Source organism: Eschscholzia californica, unplaced genomic scaffold (assembly GCF_041429995.1).
Source record: "Eschscholzia californica isolate CP2 unplaced genomic scaffold, dmEscCali1.0.p SCAF_5, whole genome shotgun sequence".
NCBI classification, from domain to species: Eukaryota; Viridiplantae; Streptophyta; class Magnoliopsida; order Ranunculales; family Papaveraceae; genus Eschscholzia; species Eschscholzia californica.
In genome coordinates, this window is record NW_028238472.1 from 1,269,640 (window position 1) to 1,290,729 (window position 21,090).

At 35.2% G+C, this 21,090-nt stretch overlaps 2 protein-coding genes across 5 annotated transcripts; one reads left to right on the forward strand and one right to left on the reverse strand.

The window, feature by feature from the left end:
* Window positions 1-715: 715 nt before the first annotated feature.
* LOC147536017 (uncharacterized) lies at window positions 716-2,671 on the reverse strand. Its single transcript, XM_086640163.1, has 5 exons — window positions 1,927-2,671; window positions 1,475-1,656; window positions 1,254-1,390; window positions 946-1,033; window positions 716-730 (listed from the first exon to the last, which is right to left on the reverse strand). Exons 1-5 carry the CDS (start codon window positions 2,669-2,671, stop codon window positions 716-718), a joined length of 1,167 nt encoding a protein of 388 aa, XP_086496289.1.
* Window positions 2,672-10,925: 8,254 nt separating this feature from the next.
* On the forward strand, window positions 10,926-17,476 carry LOC147536018 (protein TIME FOR COFFEE-like). 4 transcript variants are annotated; one of them, XM_086643961.1, is made up of 13 exons: window positions 10,934-11,662; window positions 11,758-12,132; window positions 12,233-12,414; window positions 12,499-12,697; window positions 12,859-13,210; window positions 13,315-13,378; window positions 13,754-13,840; window positions 13,931-14,174; window positions 14,568-14,640; window positions 14,747-14,825; window positions 14,914-15,219; window positions 15,328-16,912; window positions 17,003-17,476. In XM_086643961.1, exons 1-13 carry the CDS (start codon window positions 11,569-11,571, stop codon window positions 17,005-17,007), a joined length of 3,645 nt encoding a protein of 1,214 aa, XP_086500087.1. In that variant the 5' UTR covers window positions 10,934-11,568; the 3' UTR covers window positions 17,008-17,476. The 4 variants fall into 4 exon arrangements, with proteins under 4 accessions (XP_086500088.1, XP_086500087.1, XP_086500089.1 ...); XM_086643963.1 differs by having other exon boundaries at window positions 10,960-11,662; window positions 15,328-16,774; XM_086643962.1 differs by lacking the exon at window positions 13,754-13,840 and having other exon boundaries at window positions 10,926-11,662.
* The last annotated feature ends 3,614 nt before the right edge of the window (window positions 17,477-21,090 follow it).

The following is a 21,090-nucleotide window of genomic DNA, read 5'->3' on the forward strand; positions in this document are numbered from 1 at the left end:
ATGAGTAACGTGTTGATAAATAACGTGTTATGTACTAAACACGTAAAAAAAATGAAATAAAGTACGGACAACATGAGGCAAAGTATGAATCTTTAAGAATAAATAACAGATAATTTATGAAACAAAACAAGAACTTTTAAACAGAACATATGTGTAAATTTAAAGTCTGTAAAAACTTTAACTAATTTGCACCAAATACATCAATTGTACTGTATTTTGTGTAATTGGTGTTCTAACATATTAACCACATATGTTAGGCAAGTATAACCTTTTGATAGAGAATAAACATTTGATAGAGAATAAGATAGAATAGTGAAACAAAACATAGGAAAAAAAGATTGAATATTTGAAAATTATGTGGATTGAAAGTGTTATGTAACATATTTAAATACATCAAATGTTTACCCTACATGTTTTGCGATTGTGGTATGAAGGTTGCTTACACCTACCACATATCCTTAATTTTCTTGGCATATTTCCAGAGCTCTCGATCCGTACTGTTCTTGGACGACCTGGTCTACGACGAATCAACGGTGGGAGAATTTTGGTAGCTTCATCAAAAATCCTTGGTTCATCAACATTGGATATAGGCATTATATGTTCCTGGTAAGTCTTCACATAAGACTCCGTTGTCCAAATAGGATCGTAAAAACAATCTTGTTGGTCTTCAGACAAGCTTTTAATACACAACATTGCGTGTTCACAAGGAACACCATCAACTTGCCACCTTCTACAAGTACAAGAAATCTGTAGAAGATTAACACAATGAGAAGGTTCTGAGTAAACCTCGAATATAAATGGGGCTGCCTGGGCAATATTACAAGTTGCAGCACTATCATATTTTGCTTTCAACAAATCAGTGATGGTTGGACACAAGAATGTCGTCCATTTTTTAGACAATTCGCGTGCTGTGTTCATTTTGTTCATTATATTAATACGAATTGCCTCCAACATTGCTGTAATTGGTAGTGCACGAGCATGTCGAATCTGATTGTTAAAGGATTCTGAGAGTTGAGATGATATCGCCGTGTATCTGTATCAAATAAAACACTCAAAAATTTTAAATATTTCTTTCTGAAATCGATAATTTTTAACAAGAAGAATACATATTTTACAGTAAATTATCAAAATTCGGTGTAAAGTACATGTTATTTGTAACACAAAGTCAAAACTGTATACGGTACAATACATAATGTCAACAAAAATTATCAATATAGTTAATGAAATGAATACACAAATTTATCTGATCGTACCTTATACCAGGAAAGAAAGCATCTGCCCAAGAGGTAGGGTCTAAGGAATTAAAAAATACTGCAACTTTTGAACCACCCATTTGTATCATCTGATTAATAGTTGCGTGATATTCAGATTCGGGGAGAGCTCTAGCAGCCTTGAAAATCAATGTTTGGAAGAATTTTGATTTTGTAGCTCCATTTGCCAATCTTAAATTTAGATTGTTCCTTAGATGCCATACACAGAAGGAATGGTGTGCTGTCGGGAAAATGTTCTTGACACCGTTGATTATACCATTGTGACGGTCTGAAATAAAGATATACGTCTTTTCCATATTCAGAGCATTGCGCAAATGCCTTAGAAACCAGTCCCAATTTTGGTCATTCTCAACATCAACAACAGAATATGCTAACGGAAATAGACCTGTAAATTGAAAATATTTTAGTGAAAGTATGAAAATTTAAATATTCATCAAGCATACTTATGTAAAATTTTCTTATTGTATGGTAAATTTAAAATAATGTTCATACTTTAAAGTTTGAGACCTAAATAAAATATACATACTTTAAGTATAATTATGCATAATTTATTGTAAATGTAAGATAATGTACATAAAATGCTGAAAAATGATGTTGAAAAAGGGGATACTTTTTTAGATTAAATTGGATGAATTCTAGAATGTTCAGAAATTACCATTGTTACCGTCTTTAGCCACAGCAGCCAGTATGCAACCGTTAAAACGAGTCTTGCAAAATGTACCATCCACATATAAAACTGGTCGACAATATTGAAAGCCAGCTATACAAGCATGTGGTGCAATGAAAATTCTTTTAAATCTCCGAGACACATCGTCAACTTCAAGTTGTACTATGCTGTTTGGGTTGGTACGTGAAAAGGCATCAGCATACCATCTAAGTTTTGCATATGAGTCTCCTTCTTGACCAAATGCTTCATTCATTGCTACTTTCTTCCCCTCATAAGTGTAGTAATATGGAAGTTGGACAGCGTAATCTTTCAAGAAGTCTTTTTTCAGACTTGCTGTCGAACGATCCGGGCTTCTTGTAACATCATCTAAAATAAGTTTCCCAACAAATGAACTGTTTAGTTTGGGTTTCTTGGTCTTCTTAATGAAATCTTCACAGTCATGTTTCATTTCCATGTCTTTCAAAATAAACATGGATTCGCATTTCAATGGCGCACATCCATGTACTCTCCATTTGCAATCTTCAACAGGACATACAGCAGTTACCCGCTTCGAATCATTTTTAATAAATTTAAAATCATGGCCAGTATTTATACTATATTGCCGAAGAGCAAATCGAAAGGCTTTAGCACCCCCGGGAAATAATTGACCAGGTTCAGTAAACAATTTATCCCAACCATCAGATTTTAATATCGTCTTCTTGCTTTGTAATGATGAATCTGCTTGAATCTCCATCTGTTCTGTAAAACATAATTATTGATATTGTAAAACAGACAAATTGTTAAGATACGTAAACAATTCAAACTGTAAAGTACAAATTACGTACTTTGTTCTGTATGTATGAGAATAGCATTCAATTGTAAAAAAAGTACGCATACTTTATAGCATGTAAAACTGTAATTTATACCTATTACAAATTTTTATACACCACTATGTCAGAAAGTATGTATAATTTGTAATGAATTTTATATATGTACATGTTATTTACAACAACATATTATTTAAAAGTATAAATAATGTAACATAAATTATACATAATGTATACTACAGACAAAGTGTTTTCCATACAGATCTGAGATTAAATAACTGGAATCTAATACCCAACATTATCTGTACTATCAGTTCAATTTGATCTGAAGATAATCAAAGATGTGAAAAATCTAAATATTTGAATGAAAACATCAGATCTAGATTACATGGATTCAATAAAAATGAAACAGAAATATCAAATACATGAAAGAACAGTTTAGTTATGGAAAATTACAGCAATAAAGATTCATATTAAATGATATGAAAAAGATGATCATTTGATATTTATCAAATCTTCAATATGAATCGTTAAACTATAAGCAAATGTACATAAGATTTTAAACCTGAATAGTTGTGGCTAGAATAAAGAGATAATCAGTAAAAACCCTAAATAACAATGGAGTTTGTGATGATGGCTCTTGATTGAATACTAATCAATGGAGTTTTTTACAGCTGGGCGAGAGTTTAATGAAGGTTTAATGATGATTTCATTTTTAGAGAGATAATGGGAAAGTTACTGGATTTCGGTTACGGAATTATAGAGAGAGAGTTGTTAGTTACATAAAAAACGTGATTGGAGAGAGAAAGTTGAGATAAATATGGAGAGAAATCTAATACGGTTTAGAATGAAAATCACGATTAGATATTAAAAGAAGGTTAATATAGGTATTGCATATATAATAAGTATTATATCTATTAAGATTATTATTTAGGTTTTCAAATCCTTTTTAGGATTATAGAGGATTAAATCTCCTATTAGGACCCTATTTTTGGTCTATAGACTCAAAAATTATAAAATTTTTACTAAGAGCACTAAAATGAAAGAAACTAAGTGGCCACTTCCAGTTAGTATATAGTACTCCTATGTTAAATTGAATAGCGATCCCTCTTTTACTAACATTAAATAATGACGGAATTAGTTGCATTATTTATGCATTATTTATAATCACAAAACTCAATTCATCATAGCTAAGACCGCTTTCAACAAAAAAAAAGAATCATAGCTAAGACCTATACCATCATATCCAGGAATGAAGAATAATCAGAAATCCTAAGCTATTCTAATGGGAGTCAAAGAAAGGAATCCGATCGTGAGTCAAAACCGAAAGAAATTCTTTCATAATCTTGAAAGAGAAATCAGAGGAGATGCTTACTTAGAACGAGTTCACCAGCTACACTAGATGCCCCATTGAAGAAAATTAAGAAACCAATGAGAAGGAAAAAAGTTGAATGATTTCGGCCATAAGAACTTCTGATGTTTGACAAATATTTGATATGCCATTTGCTAATCAAAATGGTCTCTATTTATAGTCTCATCTTAATCATTTGTGACTTATTAAAAATAAAACGTGTTCCTAATTTTGTGATTAATTTACCAATTCTTAGAGTCAGCAAATGACAAATCATTTAACTAATAGCTATAGTAATCAAAGCAAGATTTGTCTTTCAACATCAAAAAAAAAAAAAAACAAGAAAGCAAGATTTGTCTTCATACATACATACATATATATTTTCTCCAATCCTATTTTTTTTCTTTTGCTCTCCTCTTATTTGTCCACCATCAATAGTAATCCACTTAACAATACACATAACAGTACCAAATAAATTTAATCCACCATCAAATGTTTTAGTTAATAGATTTAGTAATCAAAGCATGATCTGTCTTCATAACAGTACCAAATAAATTTTAACTCCTAACTTGTGATCAATTTTCATATTTTCCCCCATATGCTTGGAGGTCAATATTGTCCTCATTGTAGATGTCAATTTTGATGCCCAGTTTAGGTTTTCGCGTTTACCTTTTTAATATTTTTTTTCTCCTATTTAATTCTTTTCTAGTTATTCCACCTTCAATTAGTTGTTCGGTGGAAGTGCTCGTCTAAAGAGTATGAGCCGACAGTTTTCTTTCTTCCCTCTTTCTTCTCTCCACTACCACCAACCCTATCTTCCTCATAGATGGAAGAATAAAACCCCTAACATGTTCAACAATTTTAAGTTTGTGATTATCCAACTTAAACGGATGGTCAAGTTTCTGGTTATCCCATGTAAAACTAATTAGCCATGAAAGGAGGACCTAGATAATATTTGTATATTTGACTACATTTTTTCATGAAGGACTGTTCTCACAAGCCCTTTTAGGTGTCTAATTTTCTTAGAGATCGAACTCAAAATCATTTTGAAATGAGTTGAAATACTTGATTATTAAAGTATTCTCTTCTCATGTAGAATTTGTATTACTGAGTTCCTCTGCTCCAATGAGCTCGCAAAATGGGGGCAGACCGACGACTTTCTGTCAAGGTAGTATCCGTGGGGCGAAGGACAACCATTTTGTATGACGCACACAAAGATGTTATGTGGTGATGGTAGAAGGTGGTCAATGGAAGGAGAAAGAAACTATTAAAGAATTAATAGACAACCAAGGATGAAATTTAGAAGCAGAGAATAATTTGGAGACCCAAACTCACATTAGTGCAAACATGCTGACAAATTTGCCATAAAACATAAATTGGGAAACAAATTTAAATTAACTTTATTACGATGAAATCAAGTAAACTAAGAAAAAAAAAACGAAAATAAATAATTACAACGAACACGAGAGAACTACGTGGTTCAGTTGGTGAGACCTAATCCACGACAATAACAACGAGATGATTTCCACTATGATAAGAATAACAAGTTAAACATTGGATTCGTTAGAATTCAAAATAATAAGACATCCCTAGGATTTTAGTTTATTTAGTGATTGAACCGACACACCGTTTCACTGACTCTTTCTTTCTAATTCCTGGAATATACATAAATACTACTAACTTTACTAATCGTCTTAACATATGCCACGTTTCGCATACCATCCATGCGTCGGAGTTCAACCCAGTTAACACGTCCAAAATTTCTCAATGAGGTCCCTTTAAGCAGATTGATGGATCGTAAGCAGCGGATACCTAACATAGTAAAATAGCCAGTAGTAGAACGACAGGTGGTAGGACAATCTGCCCAACCGGAATCACAGTATCCTGAGATTGTCAAGGAACTGGAGGCAGAGAGAAAAATGCCCTTGCCGATCGAACCCTTTAGGTATCAGAGAACGCGATGAGCGGCCGTAAGGTGGACATCGGTTGGATTTTGAAGCAACTGACTCAGATTGTTTACTGCAAAACATATATTTGATCTAGTGACAGTTAAATAGAGGAATCGACCAATGAGACGTCGATATGATGAGGGGTCCTCCAATGGAGAACCATCGGTCCCCGAGAGACGAGACTTTTGTATTTAATTTTGATATTACGTAGCTGAATTGATACTTCAATCTCTTCATCTTGAGCTCTACGAGCAAAGTCATTCACTTTTTTAGGGTGTTCAAATATATTTCAGATGTTTTAAAGCTTCAAACACATAAAATGTTTCAAGAAGGGAGCGTGGCGTACCCACGGGTTATTACCTAGTCTATATAATAAAACAGAAGGGAAAACGGAGACTGGGAGCGTGGCGTACCCACAGGTTATTACCTAGTCTATCTAGAAGCCCTTCTTAAAATTTAATACATCGTTCTTATTAAAAATAAAAAAACCTATTTGAAGAAACAAATAGCTAATTTAAGAATAAAGAAAACAAAAGATTTTCAAGAGTTAAAAAAAGAAATAAAAATCTCTTTCAATAAAATAATAACTAATTTAAGAAAGAGTTAATTCCTATTTGGCCCCCTACTTTGTGAACAGCTTCCTTTATGGCCCCCTATTTTCTGTAAATTCAAATATGGCCCCATTTTTTTATGTAAATGTCCTAACTGCCCTTCATATAAATATTTTTCTAAATAAAATTGAAAAAACAAACATAAATTAATCCACATCACTTCCCTCTCCACCACTTATATCTCTCCACGTCACCTCTCTCTCCAACTCACCACTCTCTCTTTCCAACTCACCACTCTCTTCAACTCACCACTCTCTTCTCCGACGAAGATCGCCGGCCGGAAAATTTTCGGCCGGTGACCTTAAAACAAAAACTTATTTTTATGCCATCTCTCTCCTATCTCTTCTTCCGACAAAGGTTGTCGGCCGAAAAAATTTCCGGAAAAAATTTAACCTAATAAATTCAACCACTTCAACCTAATAAATTGTGCACTCTCTGAGTTTCTGGAGTTTAATTCTTTTGAGATACAATTTTTGAGATTATATTGCATTTGAACTATGAATTCTTTTCTATCATTCTTTGCCAATCAAGGGAAACTACTCTTTTGTTAAAAAAAAAAATTAAAATACCATAAATTTTTGATGCTATTAATCGTTCGTGTGGATTCAGACAATGGTATTGAAATTGTGAAGAAGATGGAGAATTGCCTTGATTGTTCTGTCTAAGATCGTACGTCACAAAATACACTTTCGCTTGCGTTATCCTAGCGGTGAACACATGCATTTTGGATGCCTAATAAATTGTGCACTATCTGAGTTTTTGGAGTTTATTTCTTTTGAGATACAATTTTTGAGATTATATTGCATTTGAACTATGAATTCTTTTCTATCATTCTTCGACAATCAAGGGAAACTACTCTTTTGTTAAAAAAAATTAGAATACCATAAATTCTTGATGTTATTGATCGTCCGTGTGGATTTCAGACAATGGTATTGAAATTGTGAAGAAGATGGAAAATTGCCTTGATTGTTCTGTCTAAGATCGTACATCACATAATACACTTTCACTTGCGTTATCTCAACGGTGAACACATGCATTTTGGATGATATATCTACATTCACAAGCACTTGCAGCTCTTGATAGGTAAGATGTAAATGTGTAGAGTAGGTACATAAAAGATGTTCTATACAACAAATATGTTATTATGTTTTCTCACTTTAAGAGACATGATTCCAATATGCACTTTTGGTTAAGAATAGAGTTATGCGATAAAGAAACATATCTGAAAAAAATTAGTTATTAAGTAGAAGGTATTTCCTCTAAGTAATATCAAACATATAAATTTGGGATTTAGGCATCCATCGTCCTATGTAGTTTACGGTATAATGCTCATCAATCCAAAGTTTACATGTTCCAAACACATTTTACATAACAGTTTCTTTTTACAGATATTTTAATTTTTATTGTAATAAATAAATTACTCGTTGTTTTTCTAGAGGAGCTTAGACTATAATTTGACAGTAGTATCAAAGAAGAGTGTGGAGCTTTTAATCATTTTATAGCTACCTTATGTCCCTCCTTAGAGCAAGGTTTTCACTTTTAATGGCTTTTGTCCCTCTTAATGTATTTCAGAAAGGTACGCTTTCAGTTTTGTGGTACATGTTTACACCACTTGGATTTTCAGATTTATCTTGGGTGGTCTTATTCCCTTTCTCACATTATTTTTTTTAGTTGTTAGTGATTGTATGTGTTGCTCTTTACTCTATCCATCTATTGATCATGGTCAACTGATTTTCAATAGTTTTCTTCACTTTCATTTAAATGTCACGTCTGAAATATGATCATGATACAGAGACAATGATTCACCAATAGTTCTCTTCACTTTCGTTTATGTATTTAATTTTGATATTACGTAGCTGAATTGATACTTCATTCTATTCATCTTAAGCTCTACGAGCAAAGTAATTCACTTTTTTTAGGACGTTCAAATATATTTCAGATGTTTTAAAGCTTCAAACACGTAAAATGTTTCAAGAAGGGACATTAGTATAAACAAATGTCATTAGTTTATTGTGAGGTTGTTTACATTGATAATTTGTGATCCATTAGTTTTTGTGCGCAAATGTCATCTACTTCTTCCTTCGAATTGCATAAAACTTTGTCTTCTAGGTTCTCTTTTCTCTATCTTAGGTGTTCGATTACACAACTTGTTAGATTTGATAGACTAGATTGATTGAATTACGATATAAAGGTTATTCTTTTTAGGGATTTTCTTTGTTGATTAGTAGTAATTTGTTATTCATGTTTAGTGATGTTTTTTTTTGAAAGGGTGATGTTGTTTTTTTATGTCAATTTTTAGATTTCTTTTTTAACTCATGAAATGTTTTTATAAGAAATTTCATGATTTGATTTAGTTGATGGAATTGTTGGAATGGGCGTGGTGTTTCTCCATCTAGAGATTAGGTTTGAATCAACCTATCCCTGATTAGCTTTAGAATGCTTTGATAGATTCAAGCTATTGCATGCTTACTTAAATTTATCTTGGATCAATTACTTAAATGGAGTTAGATGATTCGTACATTTCTTTTCTTTTACGAATGACTTGAAAATTCTCCTTTTAGATTTTGGTATCCCTCTGAATTGACCCCCTGTCAAATTCTACTTCTTCAGTACTGCTCACCTTTTCTGCTTATACTAATGTCTGAAATATGATCATGATATAGAGACAATGATTCACCCAATTTATTTTTCAATTATCAGAAGTCGGCTAATGTTCTTAATATGTCGGGATTGTCGAAAAAGAAATGACCTCAATTACAAGTTTATGTATAATTTTGATATTACGTAGCTGCATTGATACTTCAATCTCTTCATCTTGAGCTCTACGAGCAAAGTCATTCACTTTTTTAGGGCGTTCAGATATATCAGATGTTTTAAAGCTTCAAACACGTAAAATGTTTCACGAAGGGAGTGTGGCGTAGCCACGGTTTATTACCTAGTCTATAACTCTATATAATAAAACAGAAGGGAAAACGATGACTGGGATAGACATCCTCTTTTTAAAGATGATATTGTCTATCTAGAAGCCCTTCTCAAAGTTTAAAACATAGTTCTTTTTAGAAATAAAAAAACCTATTTGAAGAAAAAAAATAACTAATTTAAGATTAAAAGAAACAAAAGATTTTCAAGAGTTAAAAAAAGAAATAAAAATATCTTTCAATAAAATAATAACTAATTTTAAGAAAAGAAAACAAAAGTAAATGATACCAAAAAATTAGGATAACGAGAATATAACAATATTAAATATGGAAAATCGGGTGACAATTTGGAGAGAGCGCCTAAAACAATACTATGGGGCGATTCTAGAAGTGCTGAGTTAGAATTTCGTCACATTTGATTAATACAATTGTCCGTGCCCTGGGACAAACATCATTTTTTTAATAAAAGATATTGTTTATAAGTCCTTCTCAAAATTTAAAATATAGTCCTTCTTAGAAATAAAATAACTTATTTTAAAAAAAATAACAATGTCGTTTTTAATAATAAAATAACTAATTTAAGAATAAATGAAACAAAAACTGGAAGGGTTTAAAAAAGGAAATTAAAACCTCTCTCTGCTCAATAAACTAACTAATTTAAGAAAAAATAAACAATAAGTAGAATACCAAAAAACTAGGGTATACAATAATAAATATGGAAAGTCAGGTGACATGTATGAGAGAGTGGCTAGAGCAATACTATGGGGCACTTATAAAAGCAATGGTTAGAAATTTGATTGTTACAACCGTTCGTGCCATAAGACACGGGATACACCCTAGTATTTTACTAAAAGAGCATTGATGCTATGCCCAACTAATATCCCCTCCGAATCTAGCCCAGGATACTTGACCGGTCCAGATCTAGTGAGAAAAAGTGTCAGGCTTTCTCTCACTAGATCTTACCCGTCTAAAAATACTCCGATCGGATTCCAGCAAGAACATTGGCGGGGTATGGGATCATTTTTGTTACTAAAAATGTGTAATTTGTCAAATGGGTCGTATTTGGTAGACCAACCGTACAAATCCGTTGACTATACCCACATCAAACCTGCCACGTGTCACGCGATCAATATCCGACCGCTGTGCGAGAGAAGTATTCAACTTTAACTACGATTGGGTGTATGAAATAGAACCCATCGAGTAGGTAACAAATCAGACGTGGACATGACACGTGGTGTAAAGTTCAACTTCGAGATTCTTATAAATCAACGGTAAGGATTACGCCATGTAGGAAAAGGGCAAAAGAGATACCAACGGATAAGATTAAATGAATATTTTGAGGGATGAATCGTGACCGTTTAACCAAGATTTTGAGTGGGGTTTCTCGAAGAATAAAAAGCCAAAAAGCAAGTGAGTTTTTTAGAGAGAGAAAATCCCAAGAGAGAGAGAAGAACAAGATAGAAGGAGGCGACGAGATAGAGAGAGAGAGAGAAGATAAGCGCCAAGATTAGAGATTTGTTCTTCCGTTTAATCCTTCTCTTTAATTTTTCAACCTATTTTGATAGTCTGAATCGATTCATTATTCGGAGACGAATCGGAATCTGTTTTTTTTCAGTAGATTTGATTCAGAATCAGGTCGATTTCAGTACTAGTAGAGAAAAAAAACTAGTGAAACCGGAGGTTTTTTAGGTTTTCTGTGTACTGTGTTTGATTTGATGAGGCGATGAGGTAGGTAGAGAGGGAGAAGATAAGCCGCAAGATTAGAGATTTGTTCTTCCGTTTAATCTTTCTCTTTAATTATTCAAGTTATTTTGATAGTCTGAATCGATTCATTAGTCCGAGACGAATCGGAATCTGTTCTCTTTAGTAGATTTGATTCAGAATCACGCCGATTTGATTTCAGTACTAGTAGAGAAGAAAACTAGTGAAAACGAAGGTTTTTTGTTGTTGTTTGCTGTTTATTGTGTTTGATTTGATGAGTAAACAACGAAAAAGATGGATAGAAGTAGAGAAGTAAGAAGAAAAATGGCGGTTACGGATGGATTAGGGAACCGGAGACAAAGATATAACAGTTTTAGAGATTCTCCTGGTTTGAATTTCTCAGATCTCTTTGATTTTGACAGTTTTTTCTCTCTGATTTCGTTTTTGTTTTTTCTTGATTGATTTTTTTTTTTGTTCTTATAGAGGAAGAAGGAAGAGTGGAGTTGAAAGAGACGACTAGGTTAAGAGATAGAACGAGTAAGAAAGATAGAGATCATTCGAATAGGAACAAGAGGAGTAGAAGCGGCGAGAGGTTGTTGAATCGTGGAGTTGATGGAAACGAAGAAGAAGGAGAAGAAAGTAGTGGTGAAAGCTTAGATGATGATGAAGACGAGTATGATGATGAACCTTCAGGTGTTGGGAGTAGGACGAATCAACCGGATCAATCATCTCATTTCTCTAACCGGCAACGCAATCATCATCAACAACAGAATGGATTAATTTCCTCAAAATTGATTAAAACAGCTCCAATTTTTAAGTTAATCGAGGAGTTCCGAATACCTAGGAAAGCTCGATCAGGTAAGGGAAAAACGAAATTTGGACGAAGAAGAACGTAGAGATTTATTTAAATAGTTGATTTGATTTTAATGGAGTTTTGTGTCTATGATGGTATTTGCAGCTACAATCAGAAGGTCACATGGTTATTTATCTTCAAGTGGTGGCAGTGGTAGTGGCTATGGAGGAGTAAAACAAATTCGCCGTCAAATTTCAACTTCACCGTCGAGACGGATAGTAGCGGCACCTTCACCATCTTCGGTCGTCCTGCCTTCTTTCTCAAATGGTTCTGTTCGGAAGAAGATGGTTTGTTCTTCTCTTACTCATTCTAAGTTAACTATTTTAATTCTAAAAATTTAGGGTTTATTGAAGGTTCTTTTGTTGTTGCAGAAATCTGTTGGAGTGAAGAATCGGTCAGTCAAGAGACCCAAATCGCCGGTAGCTCGGGAGGAGATTGAAAGGGAGGTGGCTGAAGCTCTGTTTGGATTGAAGAACCCTCCCAACTCAATTTCATCTGGAGCAGCAGCTGCTCAATTTTCAATCTTTCCTTCAAATACCAGTTCATCCGCAACAAGATTACCCGGTTTAGGTATGTCAGAAAGTTTCTGTTTTGAATTTCTTCGATAAGAATTTCACTTTGCTTGATTATGTAGATTCTGGTTTGGGTATGTAAAGAAGTTTCTGTTTTCGGTTTCTTCATTTCTTATCGGTGTAATGATGTAAATTTTGGGTTTGCTTTGCTTACTTTAGAACCAAAGAGAAAAAGAGCACGTCGAGATATAGTAAGGGAGGAAAGTCCATCAACTTCTTCTAGTAAGATTGATTCTGTTCCTAAAAAGGTTGAAGCTTGCTCAATGGAATTGAAGTTATCCTCAGCTAGGAATGATGGTGTTTCTCTTGATAAGGGTAGTTTACAAGTCAGACCCCTTCAATCTGAGCATCATTTGGAATCGATAGAGAAGAAGAAGAATAGCAAGTTTGATTCGAACCCCAGGATGGATGAAGAATCAATGATCGAGGGTAAAACCTCTTCACTGAAAAACGAATCTCCATCTTGCGTGAAAATGGATGCTGATTCTACAGACTCGGCCCACACATCAAAGTAAATCTCAAACGCTTGATCTTTCTTAAAAGTTTTTTCATTTTCTTTCTCTTGAAAAGATCTTAGTGGAGCTGTGTTCATATAATAATTTTATATTTCTTCAGTGGTCCAATAGCTCTAGAGACTGAGGAGATCCAAAGGGGAGAAAAGTTCAAGATCGATCTGATGGTGAGTTTTCTTCTTTTAACTTGAAGGTTCTACTTTTTTTCTCCTCCATTATTTTTAGTCACCTCGTTAAGCACTAGACACTAATATAATATCTATCTATATATATATAGTCTCCTCCTGAGAAATCTGCTCCTTATGGCGATGGTTCTATCGGCCTTATGCCCAATATTCAATCAATTGCCCCTGATGTTGACAGGGTGAGTTAGGACTTTTACTGTTCCTTAGTCAACCCATTCAGTTACTTGATGGGTTAGTAACTCTTCAGACCGGAACTGGTCTGTTCTTCAACAGAAACTACTTTTTTTCTCCTCCATTATTTTTAGTCACCTCGTTAAGCACTAGACACTAATATAATATCTATCTATATATATATAGTCTCCTCCTGAGAAATCTGCTCCTTATGGCGATGGTTCTATCGGCCTTATGCCCAATATTCAATCAATTGCCCCTGATGTTGACAGGGTGAGTTAGGACTTTTACTGTTCCTTAGTCAACCCATTCAGTTACTTGATGGGTTAGTAACTCTTCTTTCTTCATTTATTCTGTGTGCAGGAGATGGAATCTATGGCAAAGGGTGGAAAAGACAAGGAAAATGGTAACAGAACTACGGAGTCTGGCTCTGTGGAGAAGAAGATGGAAGTAATGGTGGAGGAAAGTTTTAATAAAGAGAAGGGCCCTAAACTACAGGTTGAACTCGAGAAGCAAGACAGGGATGTGACTTCAGATGGTGTTGGTCGCTGCAAAGAAACCCATGAAGTTCGACTGCAACAACAGCAAAAGCAAATTATATCTACAAGTAATCCCATTTTATTTGATCTTCCTTTTACTCATATCTTGGTTCTTGCCATTTACATAATTTTTTATTTCATAAGTACAGTTGAGAAATGAAAAAAAAACAAGTAATCCATCTTGGAAAATGATTTGGGGACTCCCTAAACCCTACTCCCAAGTGTACCCCCCCCCCCCCCCCCCCTCTCACATGGGAAGCCTATTTCGGTCTTTTCAGTCTGAAAACAACTTTGAAAAGACCAAAATGTCCTTTCCATGTGAGGGGGAGTACACTTGGGAGTAGGGTTAGGGAGTCCCCCCTATCACCTTTGATCCATCTTCAACCTTCATTTACTAATAAAAGTATGCATTTCTTTGTTTCATTCTAAACCTGATGTACCTTTTACTAATTTTCTCCCAGACCAACCGTCATCTTTGCCTCTAACACTGCCAATGACTCTATGTGGTCGACCGGAGGGGCCTCATCAGAAGGGGTACAAATCAATCACCTCGCTCCGTTTTGTTTTTTTCTCTTTCGATCATTATTTCTTGCAATTGATTCTCTTGAGAAGCTAAGGGTTGTTTCTTCTTTGTGAACAGATACACTCCCAGCCAAATTCCACCTATTCATGGAGTTGTGCCCGTTGATCCAAATCCTGGAACTTCGAGTGCTATTCAGGTACTTTAATTCATGTTCCTCATTAAACTGAACTGTATAATGTTATCTAGAAGCTTTCTCCTTACAAGGTAATAATCTTCTTTTGTAGACGTCACAATTACGTCTCCCTCAGCCACAACCCCGTCCGAAGAGGTGTGGAACACATTATTACATTGCTCGAAACATCTATCATCACCAACAAATTGCAAGAATGGGAATCATGGGATCTTTCTGGTCAGCTAGAGGTGGTTCAACAACATCTATATATGGGCCCAATATGTACAACTTAAATGGTGCTCCGCCAACAGAAGCCACAATTACAGCCAATCAGCGGACACCTGCAGTAGCTTTCGCTCAAGGTACTCAAATAGCATTTCAGCAAGCACCACGGCCAGCATCAGCTGGTAATTTTCTGGTATGAATCGATGTTCTTGTCTTCTGCTATACTACTATTCAAGTTAGTTTTTCAAAGATGGTCTTAAACAAATTACCGACTTACCTTTCCCTTTTCCCCTTGTTTCAGCATGGCCCAGCTTTTATCTTCCCTCTAGGCCATCAGCAGGCAACAATGGCAGCTGGAACTCGATCTGTGGCTACAAAATCTGCTGCTCCTAGAGAAGTCACAGCTAAATCAAGTGTAACCAATTCAACTCTTGGAGCTCCAGGAAAGAATTTCTCTACCAATGCAGGTGCTCCAGTTTTAAGACTTAACCACCCAAATTTACCACCAAATGAAGCAAATCAATACTTGGCAATGTTGCAAAATAGTGGATTCCAATTTCCTATTCCATCGAATGTTAGTGCCTCGACAATATATAGAGGAGGAAGTCCTGCTCAAGCAATGCCGATCTTCAACGGATCTTATTATTCACAGATGCCTCATCCTTCACAGCTTCACCAGCAGCAGGAACAACAACAACAACAACAACAACAACAACAGCAGCAGCAGCAGCAGCAGCAACACCAACAACAACAACCTAGCTCTCGTCCAAGATCAATTCAACAGGTTCAACAAAACTCGAGCACATCAACTGGTGCCACTTCACAGCAGCAATTACAAAGTTCTGGCAGTAATGGTAGTAGTGTGACTAGGAGTGTACAAAATCTCCCTGCTCCTAAGAATCGACAGCAGCAGTCACAGCAGCAGCAAAGTTTTCGTGTCCAATTACCAGGTCAAACTCGACAATTCGAGTCTGGTGGTCCGTTAAGTGTTAATAGTCGAGTTGCTAATGCTCAAAAGCTGTATGGCCAAAGCGTTCCTCTGCCAGTGAACCTTAAGAAGTACTCCTTCACGGCCATACCGTCAACTGGTTGCAGTAATAGTAGTAGCGAGAATCATGGTGAGAAGAAGCAGCAACAACCACCAGCACCATTTATCCAGCTTCAGAAGCGGTTTCAACCGATTGTTCAGCAGAAGATACAACAGCAACAACTCGTAGCTCCGACAAACCAATCAAGTATCACCACCACCACAACCATCCCCTCTTCCATTAGGAGCTTCCCGCAACAGCAAAACAGGATTCAACAAGGACATACCCAGATATCTATTGGCATGAATTCCAAACCAGCATCAATACCATTAATTCAACAGCTTCCTCCTAGCAACAATCAGTCCACATCTTCTCCAGCAGTTCTGGTTTCTCCTCCAGATTCACTCCTCAAAAGTACATCTGAATCTCCAACGACAACTTTAGCAGCAAGCAAAATAGACGAAGTACCTCCTGCAATATCATCTCAACATAGTAAGAATTGTCCGTCAGGGCCCAACGAGAAGCCTTCGCCCGCGGATGGAAGGAGTGACCCATCAGGGCCCATCATCAGTCCAACCCTGGCTCAACAGCAATCCCAGCTTTTCATTCCTAATGGTAGTAAAAAAGGGGAACCTGAACAAAATCAGCAACAACAACAGAATTCATCGTCTACTTCTACAGGAACACGCACTCTGTGTTCCTCACTTATATGCCCTTCAGGTATCGCTACAACGACACAATTTCCTGCACAATTGTCTGGTAGCTCACATCCGCTTATATCGACCACTTCCCCATGTGTTCATACTATGGCTGGGTTACAAATGAACCCTGCCGCTTCTGACCAGAAACAACCCGCTGGTAAGTAGAATAAGAATCTTTATCTGTGCCCTAGACAAAAAAAAACTCTTTATGCAGAACATAATATCTATTTTGTTTACCTTCTTGCAGTCTGAGAAGAATCACAATATAGCAACCGAGCAACTGAACCTTTTCATGTGGTTTCGAGTCAAAGAATCACATTCATGCTATTTGCCTGCGCAAGGTAGAACTCTTTCTCCTTGTATAAGGTGTTAATGCATGAGGATGAATGCTGGACAATCTCGAAAATCGCCGGGGCTTTGAACGAGATGTTGATGTTGGTGTTTTAATGGTGGGCAAACTTTCATATAGCACAAATCGTGGAGACGAAAACATAGTGAGAGAAACTAATTTAAATTGGTTTAATTTATGGTAGTTTTAGTTTGGTACTTTAAAAGTTCAAGTTATGGAACTATATAAAAAGAAAAGGATTAGTATAGAAAGGATAAGATAATGAAAGATGATACAAAGGGTTTTGTTGGTTGATCCCATTCTGTATCTTTGTTGAATTTGGAATCGGTTTTTTATTTCTTTTGAATTTAGAAATATTTTGAAGTATAAAAATTGTGAAATGACAAAAGAGCATGTTGGTATAGATTTTGGGAAAAAAGGGGATCAAAGAAGTTGGTTTATTATTTTTGGATCCTACCCTTTTTATGTCATCATATATTTTGATGTTACTGATTTGATCTTGTGTTGGTTATTGAATTGTTTTGTTCTCCTTATTTGATGTGGATGGGAAAGAAAACAAACATGGGAGGAAGGTTGTGCCTTGTGAGAGGGTATGAGACTTCATTTTAGAGAGAGAGAGAGAGAGAGAGAGAGATTTGAAAAGTTACATTTGGTTGATTGGGTAAATGTTGTTGACCAAAAATATCTTAGTTCACGAGAGACCAACGCTTGTTTAAGTTGTTTGTTACGTTTTTGTGAGTTTGCATCCCAAAGTCAAGATTTCCAATGAGATAATGACATAGCCTTGTTAAATAGATGTATATGTGTACAAACCTCAATAGAATGATTTGGAGTTCTTGCAGATGGGAACCATACAGTACCAAACACGAGATAAATCTTCCAAAGAACAAGGTTTTTCTTGAATAAACCAATTCATTTGGGACTGATCTGTTTTCAAAGATTAACCCTTCGTCTCTGTGTTTTATCTTCGAAAATTCTTTGCAGATCAAGAGATGTCAAAGGGGCTTTTAGTACTTAAGGTTACTAAAGTAATCCGACAATATTTAGGGAGAGAACTTTTGTCGACATTGGTTATAGAGATGACATGAAATGACACCAGTCACCAAGAGTAGGAAATAAAATAATCATACACAGTGATAGTGTGGTGGTGGTTGACATCCTAAAATTTGGAGGTCTCAAGTTCACTTGATGAAGTAAAAATCCTTCCATTTGTTGAACTTGAGTCCTTAAAGATGTAAATAAAAGTAGGAATTCCCAAGGGGTTGTCGTAAGGGTATTTAAGTATTCTTTAAGGCCTAAAATGTCGTTGATGATGACAAGTACTAGGATTTATTCAGTTCATAATGTATCCACATGTATGAATGTAATGACTCTTGGAGTCCTCCTTGCGGTTGTGTTCCTTGGGCTTTCCTTTTCTAGTCTTAGTCGATGGGAAAATTTTCAATGAACACATCTTAAAGCACTGAAACACATCCTAAAGCCCTGGAACTCTCTAGTTGGGCCTGGAATTCCTTAATATAGGCTTAATTGAACATAACGGGTTGATAGGTCTGACAGTCGGATCATGGATAAGAACTCTTGGTTTGGTTATAAGAAAAAAAAATTGATGCACCTAAATTATTTATTTATTTGGAAATTTACTACGAAAATTATAACAGGACATTGATATTTTTTTTTTTTTTTTTTTTTTTTTTTTTTTTGTTGAAAGAACAGGACATTGATATGTCGATAAGATGTGATAAACACGCAACTGCCGAACTAAACTTCGAAAGAAACGAACCTTAAACTAGAGTTCAACAAAACTAACAGTCTAAAACCCATTTAACTACATTATTTATATTTTTAACGACCCAAATTTAATAAACAAATGAATTTCAGCTCTGTTCAAAACCGGATCTGAAATCGCCTCCACGATTTAGATACACAATATTTATGTTACATCCACTCATGAGTCCATGGCCCATGTCTGATTTTTGTCCCCCAAGGGAGACGTGTGTGCATGTGACAAAAATAGTGCACACAATTTTGGATATTATAATTATCTTGAAAAAGATAGTAGTTGGGCCTACATGTCAAGCCTGATAGATGCATCAATTGGGGCAGATAATGTTGATAAATGTGATCATTACATGTGTTGATGTATATAAAGTTTTCAGATCTATTATCATTATTTGTGGGCTATAAACATTGATTGTTTTGTTTTTTTAAACATGGATGTGTTGCATTTTCTGAAGAAATTATATATTTCTTTTTTTATCCTATTACATACAAGTATTTAACCTAACTGTTACAAAAATATGTTCAATGTGCAAGGAAGAAGAAGGGAATATAGATCATATATTTCTATAGTCGAGTTGCGAGAGAGTTGTGGATGAGCTACCCATTACAATTGAGGGTGGATGGCGAAGAGGGGTTTCAATCCCTACTCTACAAATGGTTGAAGAGCAGTGATGAGAATGAAGGGATACTACTAAGAATTTACGTTGCATAGTGTTTATGGAAGCCGCGAACAAATGCACGTTTGAAGATATCTCTCCAATTATATATCGAGTAATACACGAGGCTCAATATTTAATGAAAGAATTTTCGTTCTAATATGTCACTTCATATTAAGTCACCACTGAGGGCTCAAGAGCAAGATCGTGTATGGAGACCGCCGTCAACAAAGAAATAGAAAGTAAATTTTGATGCAGCCTTCAACAATGGAAGAGCAGTCGGGGCAGCAGTCTGCCGAAACAGTGACGGAGATTTTGTTATGGCTATGTGCAGGAATGGGTAACAACCTCAGCGATTGAGGTTGAAACTAGAGTTACCTTAGTGGCTGTAGAGTTGGCTTTAAGGCTCCCGGATTATGATTGTGTCATAGAAGGGGATGCCTTAAATGTGATAAGCGCTCGCTCTAAGCAACTGGATGAATCTCCTTGGCGAATTAGAGTATTGGTAATGATATTACAAGGAGAACCGAGTAAATTACGTAAGGGAGTAGTTACATTCTGTCCTCGAAAAACTAATAAGGTAGCACATTTAGTAGCAAAACATTATTTTATGTTAGCATTTAGAACAACAGTTAGAACAAGCTATGGAGGCAATTGAAATTCCCAGTTTTATTGCAAGTCAATTGGCGACAGATTTAGCCAATAACAATTTTTGCGAAAGCAGTTAATAAATCAAGGCATGGCCTCCTTTCCTGAAAAAACAAAAAATGAAAAAAAAAGATGTAATTATTTATTTTGCATGAACTAAAATAATAGGTCAGAATTGTTTTCGTGGAATCCAAATGAACAAGTTAAGAATTGGTGGCCATGGGGTAAGGGTTAATGGTCTTCCAAATGTTTACTCATATCTATATACATTTTGATAAAAACATGGACAAACTCCTCAATTTTCATTAATATGCCCTACAACCTTACAAATATAATTGGAAATTATTATACGACTAATTTTTGCCCATGTTATTAAATGCCCACCTGAATCATACCCATTATTCTAATATTTAGATTTTGATCGACGCCCCAATTAGGTGAATGACTATTTCAGCTATTTTCTTTATATTTTTAAAATAAATTAAATTGTCTATGTTCTTCAAGCAATTAATTTTGTCGATTTTAAATTTTGTGATACTAATTATGCAAACGGAGTCAATACGAGTAGTTATAGAGCCACCGAATTTGTACGCAGGAGGAATCCATGAAGTCAAGCTGGCTCATGTAAGTCAAAACACGTTGACCGGGAACCGATGAGGTTTCTGTAGGAATATAAGGAAATCAAGGAGTCAGGTAAAACTGCAAACTAAATTTAAGGAGCTGTTTAGAATTACTTTTCTGTAATTGATTTCCAACATAGTGGGCTAAACTAGAAGAATCTTTTTTGTGAGAGAAATAAGTCGAAGTATCAAGTGGCCTGATTGAAATACTACTATATAAATATCTTTTTTTGTTATTTTTCGTCTAAATTGTTTAAATATAAAATTATTACCAAGATTACAA